The sequence below is a fragment of the Doryrhamphus excisus genome, chromosome 19 (genome assembly GCF_030265055.1).
Source record: "Doryrhamphus excisus isolate RoL2022-K1 chromosome 19, RoL_Dexc_1.0, whole genome shotgun sequence".
NCBI lineage: Eukaryota > Metazoa > Chordata > Actinopteri > Syngnathiformes > Syngnathidae > Doryrhamphus > Doryrhamphus excisus.
In genome coordinates, this window is record NC_080484.1 from 14,112,643 (window position 1) to 14,134,020 (window position 21,378).

At 45.7% G+C, this 21,378-nt stretch overlaps 1 protein-coding gene across 5 annotated transcripts in view; it reads left to right on the forward strand.

The window, feature by feature from the left end:
* Positions 1 to 191: 191 nt before the first annotated feature.
* Positions 192 to 21,378, forward strand: part of pak5 (p21 protein (Cdc42/Rac)-activated kinase 5) — a 45,539-nt gene continuing 24,352 nt past the window's right edge. Inside the window, exons 1-3 of one of the 5 annotated variants that reach the window (XM_058056795.1) lie at positions 192 to 771; positions 16,587 to 16,810; positions 18,814 to 18,858. In XM_058056795.1, coding sequence (XP_057912778.1) covers positions 16,607 to 16,810; positions 18,814 to 18,858 — 249 coding nt within the window. In that variant the 5' untranslated portion in view covers positions 192 to 771; positions 16,587 to 16,606. Of the gene's footprint in view, positions 772 to 16,586; positions 16,811 to 18,813; positions 18,859 to 21,378 lie in introns of those variants that run through there. The other 4 variants (XM_058056797.1, XM_058056796.1, XM_058056798.1 and 1 more) reach the window with 4 other exon arrangements.

A 21,378-nucleotide genomic window follows, 5' to 3' on the forward strand; every position in this document is an offset into this window, starting at 1 on the left:
CTATATTAAACATTAAATATTTTTCACAGATGCATAAAGGAGCGCTTGCTCAATTATTACTAGTCATGTAGAGGTTAAATGAGGAACTTGGCTTTTACGACAGTTTCATCCCAGTTATGGCACGGCTAGGTTACAAACAAGCCTACCGGGAAAGCCCGCGCATTCCCACATAACACCACAAGATGGCGACGTCAAAATAATGATGGCGTCGTCCCTATGACGTTGAACACTCGTCATTTGTAGCACCCGTTCACCTCCTCCCGTGTCGTTCGAAAGACGAGTTCGATTTTTATTCTAAACTGAACATTTTGATTGTTGTTAAGCTCACCTCCCTAACCTTTACAATGGCGGTGTACGTTAGCATCCCTAATGTAATTGGAATGACGTTAACGTTAGCTTGCTGGTGTTATCCGCTACCATAAGACCCTTCAATTACGACAGTTAAGGGGGCCACGCCGAGGGAATATTCTGCTTTAGTGGAAATACAGTTGGTTGTTAACACCGAGCAGCTTCGTTCCGTAGGTGTGTAGGAGATACATCCCCGCCGCACAGGTGCTCCACTTCGCCCAGGCGCTCCTCTCCGCCCCTCTCCGCCGCTCATTCGCTCCGCCGAGCGGCCCGGATGTGGCGCACAGGAGCGCTGCTTGACTGACTAACATGGCGCTGGCTCGCACGTAACGTTGCCCGCCGTTATTATCACAATCATGATCATCATTGCACGATAGGGCCACAAACCACGGGATATGTGAGCTGCTCGATCCGGACGAGCCGGTGAGTGTACATTTGATTTATTCCATTTTGACGGATTGTGGCGGAGCTCCGGCTGTTGCTGCTGGTGGATGGTGGAAGAAGGAGGGGGGCGGGGGGTCAAGGGACGCTCGCCGCCGGGAAAGGCGAACTGTTGGTCGGTTTAATGTGCCGGGTTTCTGTCCGAACTGCAGTTGCGCACGGCCGGTTGTAACGATACCTCCATGCGGAAAGGAGCTGTCATTTTGGCCGGTCGGTGTTGTTGTTGTCATGGCTGGCAGCCTCGCCGAGCATCGGCCGCTGTCCTTGGTGATGAAGCTGGCGTGCATCACACCCTTTCTGGGTCTTTTTTGCACCATTTTTGTGAACGTGCATGTCATGTTGTCATGTTTGCTGTTTGTTATCATCGAATGAATTGCTCATACTGTCTATTTTTAGGGATGTACTGCATGTGTGTAGCTCCCTTGTAGCTGTTATTTTTGCTCTGATTATTCCACCTGTGTCATGGCCACATCCCTGTTTCTGCATCTCTCTTAGTAGGATGCAAGAAGACTTTGTGTACACACATCCTCCAGTGTGTGTTTATCCATCCGTTTTCTACATATACATGCTGCTGGAGCCTATCCCAGCAGGCTGTTGGATGACAGTATAGGGTGCGTATAGACCATTCTCTCACATTTGCACAAATTAGAGCCTTCAGTTAGTCTAACATGCAACACATGTCTATCCGAACCCTAGATCTCCATCCTGCAAGGTCGTCACGCCAGCCACAAGGCCCACTGTCCCGGTGTATGTACTGTATACGTGTGGCTGCAATGTAGGCCAGCAGGTAAATAAAGGACAGGGACAGATGGCTGGGGTTCAAGTTCACCCTGGCTTTCTTTGGGATTAAAATGTGGAGACGAAAATTAAAAGTGGTGGCCCGGGCCCCTCTTCAGCTGGGGTTCCCCTCCTAAGCTCATAATCGCCCTGAGCAGAAGCACCATCGCTAATGGAGGTAATAAGTGCTGCAAAACACAGCCCAAGCTCTTCCAACAGTGCCTGTTTTATTTGTCCTTGCAGTGCATGCAGGTTGCATACTTGGTTTCCATACGTACTTGCACTATTCGCTCAACTGCAGAGGGTACTAAACATGTATTTTGGGTAAGGCTGCAGTGTCATATTTGTACAAATGCATTAAAAACAAAAAAACGACATATTTTTTCTGGTTGCTGAATGCTGCAAATGTTGCACATAGCCACCGTAGACTTCAGCTTTACAGATGCCATGTCTGCTCTGGAGGTGCTGTGTGGTGTCGGAATGAGATGCTGTTCATTCAGTTCATTCATTCATTCATTCATTCATTTTCTACCGCTTTTCCTCACGAGGGTCGCGGGGGGTGCTGGAGCCTATCCCAGCTGTCTTCAGGCGAGAGGCAGCGTACACCCTGGACTGGTCGCCAGCCAATCACAGGGCACATATAGACAAACAACCATTCACACTCACATTGGACAATTTGGAGTTGCCAATTAACCTAGCATGTTTTTTGGAATGTGGGAGGAAACCGGAGTACCCGGAAAAAACCCACGCATGCACGGGGAGAACATGCAAACTCCACACAGAGATGGCCGGGGGTGGAATTGAACCCTGGTCTCCTAGCTGTGAGGTCTGCGCGCTAACCACTCGACCGCCGTGCCGCTGTTCATTCAGTTTTTGCCAAATATTTTGAATAATATCACATTTTTTTCATGAAGCTCTGCACCTTTTCTTTGAAATTTCAGCTTTACAGATGCCATCTCTGCTCTGCGGGTGTTGTGGTTAAAATGTCACATATTGTAAAGTTACATGCACACATTTTATAAAACACATTTCCAGAAGGTAGAAAACCAAGAAATTCAAGTGTGCCGATTATTTGGGGTATGGTGACAAGTGACTTACGGCTATCTGGGTTTTATCTGCACTGAGATGTTGACAAAACAGCCATTCCTTTGCCATGGAGGACATAAAAATGTGTGTGTGTGTGTGTGGTGGAAAAATCTGCCACACGCTTAGTTTTGACTTGAGCGTGTTGATTTAAATGCCATTGACCCTGTCCAATAAGCATATTGATGGCAGCCTGTCCCCCCGCCCACCCCCATCCAATGGAGCATGAATTCTAGAGTGGCATATGGCGCCATTTCATCAACATGACATCGTCGTCGTGGTTAAACCTTGTAACGTACACGCCTGCTCCTCCAGCGTGCACTAATGAGTCCTAATGTGTTGCATGCTAAATTCTTCCCCTAAACACGTCCTGGGTGCTTGCGCACGGTAGCCGAGTTCATGTGGCATGCAAGCACGCTTGCCAGCTTGCAGGTTCTCAGCACAGGAGCTTTACATAATGATCAAAGCACCCTGCAGGAGTGCTAATAATAATAACTTCACATTCTGCCTCTCGTGCAGGCCCTTTTTCTCTTTCTGGATGCTTAGCAGTTATCTACTGCTCACCAATTACATAAGAGTCCTATGTGGAATCGTTTCACCTGGAGGAGGAAGATGTTACATCATCGGGTCCTCAATCATCAGCACCGACCCCATGTGCCGTTGACGTACACCGCCATCTTTGCTTGTTACCAGTCTGTGTTTAAACAGGAGCCGCAGAAGAATAAGAGCACAGATGATGAAAGGGAAATACAGACCATGTGAAAGGGTGCATCACATGGTTGACTAATTTGAGGGGGGGGGGCATCATCAGAGCTGGAATGAGGTTTTATTGAGGGTACAGGTGGACCATACGAAATAACAACTGTTGTTGACCCAACAGCAACCTTTAATTCTTAAAGCTTGGCTAATCCACCTGAGATCAACACTCTCAGACGGCCGGGGCTTTCCTTGACAAGCCAACACTGCCACCAATTAGCTTGTCTCGTTCAATGCCGCTCCTTTTTACGATGCTTTGTATGGATCTCTTCTCCTGTGGCCTCAGACGTTTATTTCCTTACCCGAGACACGATAGAAGAATCTATATAGATAGAAGAATCTATAAAGATAGAAGAACAGGTAAAAAAGAGGCAGCTAATGAACACACGGCATGGACACACCTATTCCGCCTCCAAAAAGCCAACAAGGCTCCATGTCCATCATGTGAGCTGCATATGAAGGACATTGTTATTCTTCTTAGGAACATTGTTACGTCCTGGGGGGCATGTAGCAGGGGGGGGGGCATGTTCATGTCCTCCATGAAGTCATGAAAATCGAATTATCATGTTGCTTATTCCGTTAAAAAGTCACTTTTGCATAATGGCGGACATTTAGGGACGCACCAGCATGCAAACACACAAAGACCTCGTCCAAATGCTTCCACCCAATTGTTTTTTTTTTTTTTTTCAGAGAGACACGTAACCTAAATCCTCTTCACATTTCTCGGCTCAATGAGGCTGTTCTACTTCTTTCTCGTGTCTTTTGGAAGAGCCTGTGTGTGTGTGTGTGTGTGTGTGTGAGGAGGCCCAGTGAAGCCTGAACACCCAACGCTGCCTTGGGGCCTCGGAGCATTGCATCTGCCTCTGCTGCCCCCACTGCCTGGCCCTTCAGGCTGAAGTGGTGGTTTAGTTTAGCATCACTGCCAGCATGCGGCGTTGGCGGGCACGGTAAACGGACCCGCACGGACCTGTAAAGTGCTAGCAGTCGGAGCCTAATTCCGGTTTAATCGCCATTAAAGCGATACCTGTTTGGAACGGGCGTGCAAAGAAAGCCAATTGCGGCGTCTGTGTCCGTCCCTCCCGCCTAAAGCTCGTCTCGCTGCTTTATCAGCAGGAACAATAGCAAGTTTTAATCATCCACGCATGTAATTAACAAAGCAAGGCAAAGCCGTCTCACTTGCTGCGTATCCACCGCCCTGAGCGGCTTCATGGAATAGCAAAGTAAAAAGATGAAGCAGACTGAGGCTCAGGGACTTTATTAGGAGCCAGTCAAACATGGCTGGCGCGCCAACAGGAAGTGTCAGTCGTTATAGCAACGAAGTAGAAGGAGGTCATGTGTTTTCTTTGCTACATTGTGCTCTGAGGGGGATCATGTGATTAAGAAAGCAAACGTGTCCCACCCAAAACGAGCTTCACCAAGGAAGCAAACCAACCAGTCCAGCAAGGCAAACAAGTCAACCTTCCATTGTAGAGAAACCACATATGCCACAGGAGGGGATAGGGACAGAGAGAATGAAGGGCAGACTCACATGCCCAGACACCCAAGGCTATTTGAATGAGGTGAGAAGCATGAGGAGGACTTGTTTTGGCCACAAGGGGCCTCCAGCGGCAGTGCCACAGAGTTGATACGACTTGATACAACTGTTAAGCTAGCCAAGCTAGCACTGAGCTAGATGAGCAGGAATTAAACTACAGTTCTCTCCATCGCTGATGTGTTAGCCGAGGGAATTGGTGCGTCCTGAAGGAATCGGTCACATTGGCAACCAGCGACGGCGAGCACGTGCCTGCTTTGTTGGGTGATTTGAGATCAGTCAGGTGGAATGCGGCTCTCCATGATTCATCACCAACCCCCCAATGGGGCTTCAAAGGAAAGAGGATGCCATCTTGTTATTGCTCCTCGCCATCATCCGCATGGCGTCCACCACGAGGAGTGGTCATTGGACAGCGGTACACGAGGGTCGTGTAACCTTTGACCCCACTCTTATGCTGCCTGCTTGTTGCCATGTGTAGAAGGAAGTGGCTCAGCATCAAATAAGCATAGTGGAGAATGGGGGTGTCACCAGACCAGATGATTCGGGACATTGGGTCTATGAGAATGAGTTAACATTTAGCATTACTTAAAAAATATATAACCAATATATGACAGTATAGTCATTTCTACTAGCTTACACTCTTCTGCACTCTGTGTGTACGCTAGCGGCCCCGCCTCCACCCAGTGAGACAAAGAGAGTGTAAGACAGAAGCCCTCACTCCGTTCATGCCCTTGTTCCATGGAATAAAGACGCCATGGTGCTGACAGTGACTGCTCTTCCTGCCTGTTTGTGTGATTAATCCATTTATTAAAGGATAAAATATGTCATTTTTAAAAAAGTTGTAATATTATGAGAAATTAAAGAATTATTGTATATTTTTAGTATAATAAATTCAAAATATCATAATAGCATATTTGAATGAGAGTAGCATATTATAATAGCCAAAATTGAATTGATTTAATATTTCTAAAAGTGTCACATAAGGACTGTGGATGATGGGCAAGCCCCCCCCCCCCCCCCCCCCCCCCCCCCCCAAAGTGGTCTGGTCTCGATGCCACTGTAGACAGGATGTGGTGATGTCTTCCTAGCAGTAATGCTCCCAATTACACACAAAGAAACAGGCCTCGTTCATTCATCAAGCTAGCCGCTTGTGACCTGCATGCATCCCCCAGATGCTCGTCTTTTCTGCAACATGCGCCTCCATCCTCTGCAGCCAAAAGCTGTCATCTGGGCCTAAATTTAGCTCGGAAGCCCGAGCATCAGCGAGTGTGTGACGTGATGCTTGTAGCATCTCCATGTCGCCTTCAGCCAACACAACCTCAGGCTTAACAAGTCTTGTTAACCTCCTCAGTGTGTGTGTGTGTGTGTATGTGTGTGTGTCAGCAAGAGCATGCAATGGTAGCGTACACGTGCAGAGCTGGGGGTGGGCAGGTCTGTTGCCGCTAATGACGTAGCATGAAACCAAAGCGCACAGATGGGGCGGCTGAATAGATTTCAGCGGTTATCCAGTGACACTGCTGTGCCCTCTTTGATGCGCCACCGAGGGACGCCGGCACACAAAAAAAACATCCGAACAAAGATGGTTGCTGACGTGCGTGGCGTGTTTAGCACTCTGCAACCTGCAGCTGCATGCTCAGGCTCAGGTGTACCCAGTCTCTCGCCCGAAGACAGCTGGGGTAGACTCCAGCACACCCCCGCGACCCTCGTGAGGATAAGCAGTAGAAAATCATTCATTCATTGTAATGCTAATCATGCTAATCATACACCCCTAGAACAATCTATACTGTTATGCAAGCTGTACACTGACTACTCTACAGTACATGCAACTTAGTATGGACCCTCCTTTAGTGTATCACCCCCCCACCAGGGTGGGTTTAATCCCTCATGTTGGAAAGAGCTGCCATAGACTGATTGCCACGGGTACCCCACCCACTCCCACATTCACGGACACAGCGGCCCTAATCCCGGCGTGTTATCTCAGCGCATCAGCATGTGAAGTCATGTGGACCGGTATGAGTCTGCAACCCCCCCCAACCTTGGCTCCGGAGCTTCATGTTTAGCACCATTTCCATTTTCAGAGGAATAATGACACTGGACATTGCTATTTTAGCAAGGTCGTCTGAAAGGGATGCCTTTTCTTTGGCCGTGGGATCTGTTGTGTTCGCTGCTTTTTTTTTGGTTCATGGAGAGCGTAGTTGTGGCCACTCAACGTACACCATGTTGATGTTGATGTGCATACCTAGTAGCATATAGCTATTCTTGCGGGTCTTGTGTGTGTATGCACGTAGACCAGCCGTGGACAAGGGACTGTGACCGGGCTTTGCCTCCATGTTGTGGCTACTAGTCTCTACATATTCAGTAGCGTATGTTCTCCAACGTCCAACCATGATGAATAATGCACCGTGCTTCCCAAAATAGCTGTACAAACATGTCACGACAGTGGACAGCTCCCAAAATCTCTCAGAGCGTAGACCGGTAGCAGAGGGTCACTGTTGGCCTTCGAGCTCGGGATGCGCTCCTCCTCACCTCCTCCTCACATCCTCCTCACCTCCTCCTCATCTCCTCCGCACCTCCTCCTCACCTCCTCAGTTGCGTTTTAGCTGCAGTACGGCCACAGCTGCTGAGAGGCAGGGTCCACCCAGGCTGGACTGGTGGCCAGCCAATCACAGGGCACATATAGACAAACAACCATTCACACTCACATTCATACCTATGGACAATTTGGAGTGGCCAATGAAGCTAACGTGTTTTTGGAATGTGAGATGAAAGCGGAGAACCCGGAGAAAAGCCATGCATGCACGGGGAGAACATGCAAACTCCACACAGAGATGGCCGAGGGTGGAATTGAACTCGGGTCTCCTAGCTGTGTGACATGCGCTCTAACCACTCGGCGGCCGTGCAGCCCTTACTACTATTATGATTTATTATATAAAACAATAAAAGCCCGTCATTGGCTGGTGCAAGTTACTCGTGATACCTAGTTTTGCAGTTTACAGTTTAAGATGTGTAGCGAAGCCTGTTTTTATTTTACAGGGTATATAGAGGGGGCAGGCTGATCTCGCTCAGATGCCTCTTCTGTCGACAGGTGACATTCCCATCATCAGGTTGTAGGGACACATAGGACTGTTAGAACATCACTTAGCTTAGCGTCTAGTCTCATGGATGGAAACTAATGTGTTCAGTTTGTGTTCTAATTGCGTCAATCTCACCCCATTTCACATGACTTACTACTGCTTGCTCCTCGCAGCAGAACCAACCCCCCCACACCCCCCGCTGCTACACTCACTACAGGATTACCACAACCTCTGCTGCTCAAGATGGCAGCAATGTAGGTCAACAGGTATAAGCTAGAGACAAGCAGAGTGGAAGAGGACACGGCGGGGATGTAATCACCGCACAGGCAGGCTGAGTGGATGGTGGAGGGCGGGGATGAAGGTTCTGATCAATCTTTTACAAGTTTGGAGTACACCCACTTATCTTACGTCGGCCATGTGTGGGCCGCGCCTGTTTTGTCAAGATAACGCAGCGTATTGTCCCAAAAGAAAGACACCGCTTCTATTGGTGTGCTCTGCCAATCACGAGCAACGTAGCTCACCTTTTCGGCATGCGGCATGATTGATCTCTGATTATTCAACTGGTAACATAAACAGCACATCTACCTGGTAAACTTTGGAACATCAGTATTCCATGTTGACAGGTCATCCTCCATGGGAATTGTAAAAATACAGGTTGATGATGTAGATATAGACATCTTAGGGTGGTCATCCTTCATGGCAATAGTAAAGATACAAGTTGATGATGATGTAGATATAGACATCTTAGGGAGGTCATCCTTCATGGGAATAGTAAAGATACAAGTTGATGATGTAGACATAGACATCTTGGGGAGGTCATCCTTCATGGGTATAGTAAAGATACAAGTCGATGATGTAGATATAGACATCTTAGGGAGGTCATCCTTCATGGGTATAGTAAAGATACAAGTCGATGATGTAGATATAGACATCTTAGGGAGGTCATCCTTCATGGGGATAGTAAAGATACAAATTGATGATGTAGATATAGACATCTTTGGGAGATCATCCTTCATGGGGATTGTAATAATACAAGTTGATGATGATGTAGATATAGACATCTTAGGGAGGTCATTCTTCATGGGGATTGTAAAAATACAAGTTGATGATGATGTAGATATAGACATCTTCGGGAGGTCATCCTTCATGGGGATAGTAAAGATACAAGTTGTGTGTCATTTGAGACAGTGTCTGTTCACCAGTTCATCTTTGCCGATTGATGCCAGCTGACTGATGTCGTTTATGCAGTTGAACCAAACGACCTTAGCCATCGACCCATAGATCACGATTGACGTAATGGCCATCACCTCAGTTTCATCCACAAATCTTAACAAGCATATTTTGCTTTTTCTTTGGCTTTTTGTGCCAGGTTTGTGTGAGATTTGCAGCCAGAGACCGGAGCACATCAAGAGTGATGCTGCTGAGTCTGAACCATGGTCTCCTCCCAGTCCGCCAGTGCATGGTCACATGACCTTTTGCGCTTTAAAATGAGGTCACGCTGGCATTCCTCGGATGCGTGTGTGTGTGTGGCTTTCCGGGGATTAATGCAAACTGCTGGAAGCAAGCGTTTGGTGTAAACCAGACAGGATGGTTCTATTGTCAAAATCCGCTGCTGGGTCATCTGTCAAAATTGGCAGTTCTGTTTTTGGTTTTGTAACCTTGGCTCAAGTGAAAGGGATTGATGTGGTGTCAACAACACCGTATTACCCAGCTCATAAACTATTAACCTCCCTCATAGACGTCACCCTGCTGCCTCACAAGACCAAATCTGAGCGCTTTTTATTTCATGCGTTTTCCTTTCCAATCAGATCAATCATGTTTTACTTGTTTGTTTTACTACTATCAGTGCTCCAAAGCTGCTCTCTCTGCCCTCCATCTTTTTACCTCCCAGTCCGAAACCACTGTCCTCCACTTAACACCAGGAGACAGCCTTTCCTCGCCCAGGTTATCAATTATGAAGTTGGGCCTTTTAACAGGATCACACCAATAATGGCACTAGAAAGCTTTCAAAGAACCTCCAGCAGGTAGTATTACTTTCTTTGGCCTTGAAAAGATATAAAACCAAGAGGCAGCTAATGAATGCACGTCATGGACACACCTACTCCGCATCTACTGTCCATCATGTGAGCTGCATATGAAGCACATTCTTATTATTCTTCTTAGGAACATTGTTACGCTCAAGAACTACCTTCTTTGCGTAGTGACACCTGGCCACAGCACAGCGGCTAGCAACTGGCCGGCTAGCGACTAGCTTCAGCACACACTGGCTCCCAATGCCTCAGGCCGCTAGCCAAAGGTAACGCTACATATTGGAGCTTTTTGTTTTGGCCTCTCTTTCTATGTTGCTATGTGACATCAATGCACCCAGGAAGGAAGCCCCCCCCAAAGTATGCACTGTGTACTCAGTATGTAAACATGCAGTACAAACATATTGATTTCCTATTGAACGTGGGACATGCTGGAAGTATTTTCTTGTACCTCATGCACGGTGTCTTAATCATAGACTGTTCATCCACTCCTTGGCCATCAAACACACACACCCACATGCACAAACACCCCCCCCCCTCCACCACACAGACTATTATAAAGATATCTGGCACAGCGTGCCCTGCAGGGTTGCCAGTCATTGCTTTTCAGCATCTACTGACCAGCTAGTGTCTATTCTATGTCTATTCAGTCTGGCTCTACATACAGATGTTTGCCCCAGGGCACTAAAACCAGCAACACATGCTAGCTGTGGGTTCAAAAACATTGTCATCAAGCACTGTGGAAATTCAGTGTCATCAGTGCTCAGTATCCAGGAGTTTTATCTACCTCTACTTGCACTTTAAAATGTTGCAAACTGTTGTTTACAATGAACTATCAGATCATATTAATAATTACCAGACCCATAAGCGGTGCTGATATGAAGGAACACCTCAATCTCATCTCATGAGTCTGAACTGCACATGATATTTGTAGTTTGCTCCACGGCGAGTGGAAAAAGAATCCCGTACGCGTGCACACAAAACCTGGTGAGATGTGAACAAGAAAAGGCTGAGGGCCAATGAGATGTATGTCTGCCTGGCTGAAGGAGGAGCTTAGCTGACACTTCCACAGTGATCATGCACGTTCCAAACTAGCCTGACAGGTGGCGCCCTCCTTCTGTTACCATGGTACCATAATTCCACTTATGTCTCTCTATTTAGTGTGCCCCCGTCACCCCGCCCCTGCCCTGGCCCGCCTCCAGAGGGCTCCTACATACGCCCCCTTGCATGCACGCAAGACCTGGGGTTAGACCCTTCAAGGTAGCGTTGGATATTTATAGCTCATGCTTGTAGAGGGAGGGGCGTGTCTCTTGTGTGTGTGTGTGTGTGTGTGTGAGACCATTTTAGCAATCAAACACATTTTCTTCCCCCCTTGACGGCCTTAGTGGTATGTCTCCCATACTACATACTGAAGCAGATCTCCAAAAGGATGTTCATATTCTAAAGATGTTCTTTACAAACCCATAACCATGCTGATACCCATCACTGATAGCTTTATGATATCTTCTTATTAAATACAGAAGGGAGTATAGTTAGCACACACCTGGAGGGAAGACAGACTGTAAGAAATGAGTATGTGATGATTAGTCCATATGAAATATCACGACATGACTACAAACACATCACGAGAGACTGCTGACCAGACCAGATTTGAACAAAGTCTAATGAAAAAATATTGTAATCTACTCATTTCATTTCTACTATCTTACAGTCTTCTGCACTCTGTGTGTATGCAACCGGCCCCGCCTCCACCCACTGATGCAAAGCAATTATATGACTGAGATCTCACACTGTTCACCATTGTTCCATAAAGCATATTGGTGCTCGTCCTGCTACAATATTTTGCTATATTTTGGACAAGTGGTTAGGTCACACAGTCAGTAGATGGGAAGACCTGGGTTCGATTCTCCACTTTGGCATCTCTGTGTGGTGTGTGCGTGGCTTTTCTCCTCCTCCATTCCAAAAACATGTTAGCTTCATTGGCCACTCCAAATGAGGATAAGCGGCATAGAAAACAGATGGATGGATGCACATGCAGAATAAATAGTAATAAATTGACTTTTTACAGTCAGGCAATGCATATGCCACCAAAGCTGTAAGTGATTTGATAGATGTGGTTTAGCCCAGCTCCCATATGGTCTCTGTACAAGGTGGTCCACCACAGTGCCGGGCCGGTCCGTGTCCCGGCGAGCGGCCAGGCGCCATCACAGACCGGAGCAGCTGTTTCATTCTCTTGCTCCCATCTTATCTCCTACGCCAGGCCTTTTTGTCCCCCACCAAAGACACGCTGGCACCAGCGTGCGTCCCCGTGTAGCGTCTGCGAGGTAGAGCGGGACACCATCTGCGAGACGCTTTGTTCTTCTGTTTGCGCTACAAGTCGCGGCCAAAGTCAAAGGCTGCTCGCTGTGGGATGCGACCCGGTCAAACGGAGTTAGGCAAACAATGAAAGCCAAACGGGACGCGTCCGGGCTTAAAGCTGTCTGGCCGAGCCTTGACGCGGGCTGCTGGCATTGCACTTTTTCACACCCGTGTGTCTCACATTTGGACTTACCAGAGCATACAGACATGGAGAGTCACGGAAGAAGCAAGCTTGTTGTCATGGCAACGACATCTCGGCCCTGGATCTCACCTGAATCATCACCCCCCCACCCCAGGGAGGCCAAGGCAAGGGGTATGAGTCATGGACTGACCCACGGCTTGTCCGCAGCGCTGTGATTGGTTGGAAGACACTGTCCATTTTGTCCCAGGTGAGAGCGCCACGGAAAAGATTTGGTGAAGTCAGTCGTCATCTGGCTCCCAACCTCTTCATTGTGGTTTTGAGGTGGTGCTGCGGAACCTCCCAGCGTGTTGGAGCTGTTTACACGGCTGCTGAACAGCGTGTCTAACTCTTTTTAAGCCAATTAAATCAGGCGCAAGTCTGGAGGGAACAAATCCATGCAAAAAGGGAGTGGAACCGAGTGGAACCGAACGGTAGCACTACAAAGCAGAACAAGACAAATTCTATGACACAAACATGTTGTCATGTTTACCGTCCCCAAATCCAAGTAAGACCACACTTTTAATGAAAGTACTTTCTCCTCCACTGCAAATGATTAACCTTTGTCCTTACACACGTCATGGATGGAATCATCTTGCATCTTCATTGCGACTTTTAAGCTTCTCGATAGCACGCGTAACGGATGCAGAATCAACCCAGCAAATGCTCAGGGTGCTCACCCCCACCCGTTCATCGGGCCGTGAGAGAAAAGTTGGCTGATTTACGCACTGATGTGGTGTTTTTCTGCCAAATGAATGACACCCAAATCACCAGACGAGACCATCACGAGGTGGAGTCCACAAGAAGTTTACAAGAAGTAAACTGGAGAGGCTAACTAGTTAGCTTGCCATGCTAGTCCCCGCAGTGATCCCCTAGCCTGCTCAATGTGACGTAAACAAAGAACAATCAAAGTGTCAAAGTGACTGTAGGGGTGTTATTTGAGGTCTAGAGGGCTCTAATCATGTTAAAAATTCATAAACAAGTTTTACTGTGAAAATATTCTGTTGATTAACATTGAATTTTACTTTGTGGAAACAGACTTGTGGAGTTTACACAAAGTAAACTGGAGAGGCTAACTAGTTAGCTTGCCATGCTAGTCCCTGCAGTGATCCCTTAGCCTGCTCAATGTGACGTAAACAAAGAACAATAGGAATGTCAAAGTGACTGTAGGGGTGTTATTTGAGGTCTAGAGGGCTCTAATCATGTTAAAATTTCATAAACAAGTTTTACTGTGAAAATATTCTGTTGATTAACATTGAATCTTACTTTGTGGAAACAGACTTGTGGAGTTTACAAGAAGTAAACTGGAGAGGCTAACTAGTTAGCTTGCCATGCTAGTCCCTGCAGTGATCCCCTAGCCTGCTCAATGTGACGTAAACAAAGAACAATAGAAGTGTCAAAGTGACTGTAGGGGTGTTATTTGAGGTCTAGAGGGCTCTAATCATGTTAAAATTCCATAAACAAGTTTTACTGTGAAAATATTCTGTTGATTAACATTGAATCTTACTTTGTGGAAACAGACTTGTGGAGTTTACAAGAAGTAAACTGGAGAGGCTAACTAGTTAGCTTGTCATGCTAGTCCATGCAGTGATCCCCTAGCGTGCGCAATGTGACGTAAACAAAGAACAATAGAAATGTCAAAGTGACTGTGGGGGTGTTATTTGAGGTGTAGAGGGCTCTAATCATGTTAAAAAAACATGTTTTACTGTGAAAATTCTGTTGATTAACACTGAATCTTACTTTGTGGAAACGGACTTGTGGAGTCTGGATCCAATGAGTTAAGCGTCATAAAAGAGAGATGACTGTACTTCTCAAGCATCCAAAGCAGCTATTTTATCTTTTTCACGGCATATATTGGTTGTGGGAATGTTTTATTGCCTAACATGAGCATGGGTCGCTGGTTTCTAGATGACACACAGGTACACACACAACTAGTTTTGTCCCAGGCAGGGCAGGGTCCAGTCCAAGTGATGCCAGCAGCCAAAAAGGGGGGAATGCCTGTGGAGGCTCAGATGGTGACAGATGGTTTGGAGACGAGCAGCCTGGGAGTCAGGATCTTTGCCCTGGGATGACTCAGCCCTTTTGCCGTTGAGCATGTGCACCCTCGGTGTTTGTGGTCGTCGTAGAATCCATGCGTGAGTGTGCTTTCCGTTTGTGTCCGTATGGTCTATGATGCTGAGTCCGCGAGACTCGGCATCAAGCTGTGGTCCCACGTTGTCGGTCCACGCTCACGTTTGGGGATGGCAAACACTCTGGCGTTGCCGTCTGTTGTAGTTTCCACTCTCATCATGGCCGCCCCCCCTTTGGAAATGTACTTACTGACGGGACTGATCTGCACGTCAATATTCTATCTTGCTGGGGCTGCTTTGTACACCGGCGCTAAAAGTGGAAGCGAAGTGGTGGGGGTCACGGGGGTTTTAACTGGAAGCCAGCCCAGACGGGGGAGGCTTGCCTGAGCTCGCAGATCAGCCACAAAAAGGAAGGCTTGGCTTGCGTTATCTAAGGGGACACCTGTGGAGACTGTTTACATCTTACCATGCTAACAGATTCTGGTTTTTGCTCCAGTTTTGCTGATGTTGGACCCGAGAGACCACCCGGCTTCCTATCTGTGTTCTATTTATTTGTAAAGGTTGTCCAAAAGGAGGAGAATTAACCAATCACGGTTCCAGTCCAAGCCCTGATTGATTCATTCATTGTTTATGTGAGGGAATTCTGTGACACCAACTTTGGTCCTTTATGGCGCTTCATCGGATCCCGACCCGGACGCAATAAATTGATTCAATGTCATGTGGAATGTTTTTGTAGTTACAGCATAGAAAACCTTTCTAAATATACATTTTAACAATATTAGAGCCTGCAGACATGAAGTAACAGCCCTTATTATTCATTGTTTACTACACATTGCAACTCTTGATAGCTAGCGAGCTAACCAGTTAGCCTCAGATTTATTTATTGTAAACCTAAGAAGCCAAAAACGTACCACTTCCACAAGGAATGGGAGGGTTTTTTTGGTCATAATTTCATAATATTACAAATGTATTCCCCTAAAATTGTGACTTTTTTCTGAATACTTTGACATAGGTTATTCCGCTAAATTTCTGCTAAATATTCAGTTATTTTCTTCCAACTATGTCACTTTTCTTTTTGTACATTTTCCTCTGGTAATATGGTGACTTTTCTCATAAAGGCTTGTCTTTAACTTCTTCTCAGATGCTATTTTTCAAAAAGTGACATGATTATTTGTGCTGTGTTTGTATGTTTGCTTTAATATGTCAACTATATGCTGCTAAGATAACATTACAATAATATTATACATTATGCTCCTAATGTGTATAACATGATATTGGACTTATAGTGATGTCGAGCCCATTCCGGTTAGCAGCATTTGCACACCAAGATGCGGTGTTTGTATAAAGGAGGCGTTTGAAAGCATAATGGGAATGCAGTATGAGTATTCGGGATGAGTATGGATGGGTCCAGCCAAGGAGGGGACAAAGGCTCCTGGAAGGGGCAAGACAATGGACTCCTTTCACCGCCGTGGCATTTTGTTACTGTGACACCACGCAGCGCATGCTGGCGTCAAGTTGAAAAGTGCACGTGACTCTGATTGTGGCTTGGCAGATAGAAGTTGTCTTGTTCTTCCGCCATGCGCACTAACTTGGCAAGGAGCTTTTTTTTCCTCCTGCTGTTTGTGTTACATAACCAAAGTGGACTGTTGGCTTTGTGCTTCTTGTTGTTTGTCTTTTTTTTCCCTCTGTGCATGTTTTGCTTGTTCTTGCCTTGTTGTGTCCCGCAGCATGGCAAAGCTGGACTTCAGCGTGCCACACGACCGGAAGAATGCATGACAGTCACGCTTGAAGCGCTTGTTAGCGCCAAGCTGTCAGACTTGGAGCTCCACGCTGTCAAGTGGCTGCCTTGTAATTCTTGTGACTCTACCTTTCCACCATGAGTCTTTGTAAAGCAGACTCGCTAGCATGCACCAACAATCATCTCTTTCTCTTTGTCTTTGTCAGGTTTGTCAGGGTTTTCCAGCATGTTTGGGAAGAAGAAGAAGCGGCTGGAGATCTCGGCTCCGTCAAACTTTGAGCACCGGGTCCACACGGGCTTCGACCCGCGTGAGCAGAAGTTCACCGGCCTTCCCCAGCAATGGCAGAGCCTCCTGGCCGACACCGCCAACCGACCCAAGCCCATGGTGGACCCCTCCTACATCACCCCCATCCAGCTGGCGCCCATGAAGGTAGCGTGACCGCACGGCTTCCACCTTCCTCGTCTAACTCCTCCACTTTGTCCCCGCTCGCTTGGAGCCCACCTCAGCCCTGCAGATGGTTCACCCTGTCTGCATTGTTTTTACGCTCAAGCTTGTCTGCTGTCCTTCTTAAGCACCATCTCACATGTGTCTCACTATCCACCTCCAGTCATCCTATCGGAGAGCCCCCTTTAAGCCTGCACGAACCCTAATTCGACATGAAACATAACTTAACTACTTTTTACTTCAAATATTTGGAGTGCAGATAAATATATATCTGCAACAAGAGAACCCATATTGGAATAGAGAGCGCATGCAGAGGTAGATGCAGAGAGGGCCATCTCCAAACTACATCAACCGGATCTGTCTTTTCATTAGAGCATTTTACTCTTTGCTGCTGACCCACGGCATGGGGGTCCACTTGATTGTTTTCATTGGCGCACGCCACATTCTAAACAACTCTTTTAACAAGAACACTATTAAACACACCGACTACTGCAGCAAACATGGACAAAGAGGGGGCAAAAAGACACAAATAAGATTAAGATAGAGATTAAGATATGCCTTTTTCGTCCCTCAGTGGGGAAATTTGTATTGCACAGCAGCAAGAGTACAGAGTCAGTTAAGCAGTACAAAATACACAATATAGAAAAATAAACAATATAAACAACCCAAGTATTAACAAAAATCAACAGTTTTTCCCAGAGTTATATACAATACAGTATGTAGGTAATATGAAACGAGATGAGATACATAACCAGTGTATACACTGAGATCTTGTTAGAGAGTTAATATGAGGCATTATGGAAATACTTCACATAGGACTTAGTATATTGCATACAGAGCCCTTAATATTGCACATGGAGGTTGACACAAATACCAGAAGAAACATTGCTGTTTACCAGAATAAGGTCCAAATATAGGAAAATAGGAAAAGATCTCTATTGTACAAGAATATATCAGAAGAATCATGTTATGAGAAAAAGTAACATCATTTTAGCAGCAGGACGTTGAAATATTATATATAAAATACAAAGGATAAAAAAATGAAAAAAGTTGTCATTTTTGCAAAATTTTAAAAAGTGCAAATATTACGGGAATAAAGTCACGATAATGGCAAGAAGAAGTTGAAATAGTTGGAATATGACAACAAAAACAGTCGAAACAGGATGAAAGATGTGTCATTTGACAAGAATAAAGTGAAAATATGAAGAGATACAGTGGTAAAATGATCCTTTTTGAATTGAAATATCCTTATTTTGAAGTTTGAATATTGTGAGGAAAAATAGAAAAAATGTACCAAGATGATTTACGAAGAAAGTTGAAATATTTGGAAAAGAAAAAGCCATGCAAAAAAAGCAAAGTGTGAAGTTGGTAACTGTGGTCTGCTGTATAGGACAAAGCTTTATAGGACAAAGATGTATTGGACAAAGCTGTATAGGACAAAGATGTATAGGACAAAGCTGTATAGGACAAAGCTGTATAGGACAAAGCTGTATATGACAAAGCTTTATAGGACAAAGCTGTATTGGACAAAGCTGTATAGGACAAAGCTGTATAGGACAAAGCAGCAAATGTTGTGTTGGCCCCAAAAAGACTGAGCCGGAAACCGATGCAAGCTAACATGTCCCGTGCCGTGGACAAGGTGTTTCATGCAGATTTAAAGAGCTCCTATGTCTTTTCATCCCTGTTTCCTCTTTTTGTGTCCGGCCTTCCCAGCGTCTCCTGCCTCTGTGTTGCTGCTCATTGGCTCCCTGCTCACCGTGGAAAGAGCCTGCAGTAGCTTGTCTTCATCCCTCTGCCCACACTACACTTCCAGGGGGCGCTCTGCCCTCCGGCCTGGAAGTTTGGGATCAATGTGTTTCTCCATTCATAGCACACATTCCTAGTCAGCAGGAGGCCCAAAGCCCCCACCCCGAGAACAGCACTATGCCACAGGAAATATCTCTGAAGAGGCGGGAACAAGAAGGTTAACTGTCGTGCTCTCTTCACAGATATCTCCCAAGAAGGTCCGGCCGTCCGAAACGCCGTTGCCCAAAGTATGACTCCCTCTTTCCCTCTGTTGACACCCACCCCCACCCCCACCTCCACTGCACTCGCACTTCCACGTACCCCCGCCCTGCCCCCCCGCCGCTGTCTTGTTAGCGCATCTCCTCCCGCCCTCGCCGGTGGAGGCGGGGGAACCCAGAGATCACATAACATCAACACATTGCTATTCTAGACCTCATTTCCGCCCCGCCTTTCTCTCATACGCATGAACCCACCCCAGCCTCCCACCACCCACCGTCTGTAGCGGCATGTTTCTAGCCTAGGATGCTCCACCACACACCTGCCAATGTCTACACATTTCATGTACTTTCACCCCCACATAAGCTGTGCTGCTTCCTCACCACGTCTTCCCCTCAGGACAATCGTAACAGCTAACACGTGGCATCTGTAAAGCTGGCGTTTAAGTTCTTGCAACATGGAAATTTCAATTTCAATTCAAACATCATAGAATCATAGAGATGATTTCTAAAAAGTATTGTTATTATATTATATTATATTATATTATATTATATTATATTATATTATATTATATTATATTATATTATATTATATTATATTATATTATATTATATTATATTATATTATATTATATTATATTATATTATAGCATATTATATTATATTATATTATATTATATTATAGCATATTATATTATATTATATTATAGCATATTATATTATAGCATATTATATTATAGCATATTATATTATAGCATATTATATTATAGCATTTATGGCTTATATGTTATAGCAATATTACGATACAAATACTATTGGAACAAATGATCAATGAAATGCTGTGAGTAGTAGTAAATAAATTAATAATAATATTATAATAAAATTAATAATAATAATAATAATATAATAATATTACAACTACAATATTATTATTGTTCTTGTAGTCTTCATCAAGTGTCAAATGTGTGTCTCACCACAAAAATGTGATATAGAATAGAAATAATGACCAAATCTAACCCTACAATAATAACCACAAAATAAAAATGAGAATTAAACATAATAGTAAAGAACTGCCTGGTACTCTCTGCTGTTGAGTAAATGAGTTTTATTGGAGTTTCTAAAAAATGAAGTCACCTAATTTTTCAGTTAACAGTTTATGAATGCATGCTGTTTTTTTATTCCCATCTATTGTTGTTATTGATTTATGGAAAATAGTCAACCTAAAAGTACGAACAGCCTGCCCTTGATAGAAACCTGACACTCTCTGCAGTTGAGTACACAAGGAGAGGAAATCTGCTAAATGTATTTTATCCATACAAAAGGATGCCACGGTGAGCCCACCTTGGAACGTTAAAAATGCTGCAGGAGCAGCGAGAGGCAATTTGCACGCCAGCAGAAGGTTAGAGGGATGAAGTTCATCGGAAACCAGTGGCGAAGTACAGACAACTACTGTACATGTTTTGTGGTTTTTGCAGTGGAACGGCTCTGAAGGATGAGAGCCACGGCCTCCATATCACCTGCGTTGCCAGCCACGTGCTGATGCTAGTGCTAATCCTTGTGCTAGCGCCGTTGCCATGTCGGTAGTAGAGGTCGGGGTCGCAACTCCTGTGTTCCTTGTGTACACGCAAAGAAGGAACAGGCTCAGGGTGCGTGTTGCTTTCACGCAAGCTCCGCCTTCTTGGAGCTTTGCTGCAACATTTACTGGCATTTCCAGGGTGTGTGGCACCCTGGCTACCAAGGTGCTACCAAGTTATTTATGGCTGATATCCTCACCCCCTACTTGCCCTGACACATGATTGATGTATGGCTTCACCTGCGTGGCACACTGCCCCAGCGCTCTACATTCTATATATACTGTATGTGCATATTTGTGTATATGTATACGTATAAGTGTGTGTGTAGCAGTAACTGCCAAGACTACCCCCTTGCCCCCTGCCCCCTTGCCGTCTGGCTCCTTGAGGCCTGTTAAGCCTTGCTGTCAGCCACAAGTGTGTTGGTCCTTCCATCCACCCAGCAACTGTTGTGTCCCTGGGCAAGACACTTCACCAGCCATGTCGTCAGTGTTGCCCACGCTGCTGTAAGAATGTGAATGAATGTGTGGTGGTGGTCAGGGAGGCCATAGTCGCCAACTGGGCAGCCATCTTTCCATCAGTCTAACCTGGGGCGGCTGATGATACAGACGTAGATTCCCAGCGTGTGACTCAATACTGGCTTCAATTCAGTGCGAAGCATGCAGGGTATTTTGTAAAAAGATGCTATCAAAAATCAATGATGAAAAAAACCCTCCTTCCCTAGGCTTTGCTAGCTGCTAGCTAGACCATCCGTCAGTTTTAGCACTTTAGCACACATAGCTAGTCCGCCATGAGGCTGTTCAAGATGTCCAGGCTTGGAAGCTTTGTAGCTGGCATTGATGTTTGCATTGCGGTATGGCATCATTGGCATCATTGGCATCAGTGGCATTATTGGCATTATTGGCATCAGTGGCATCAGTGGCATTATTGGCATTATTGGCATCATTGGCATCATCGGCATCAGTGGCATCAAGTAGATGTG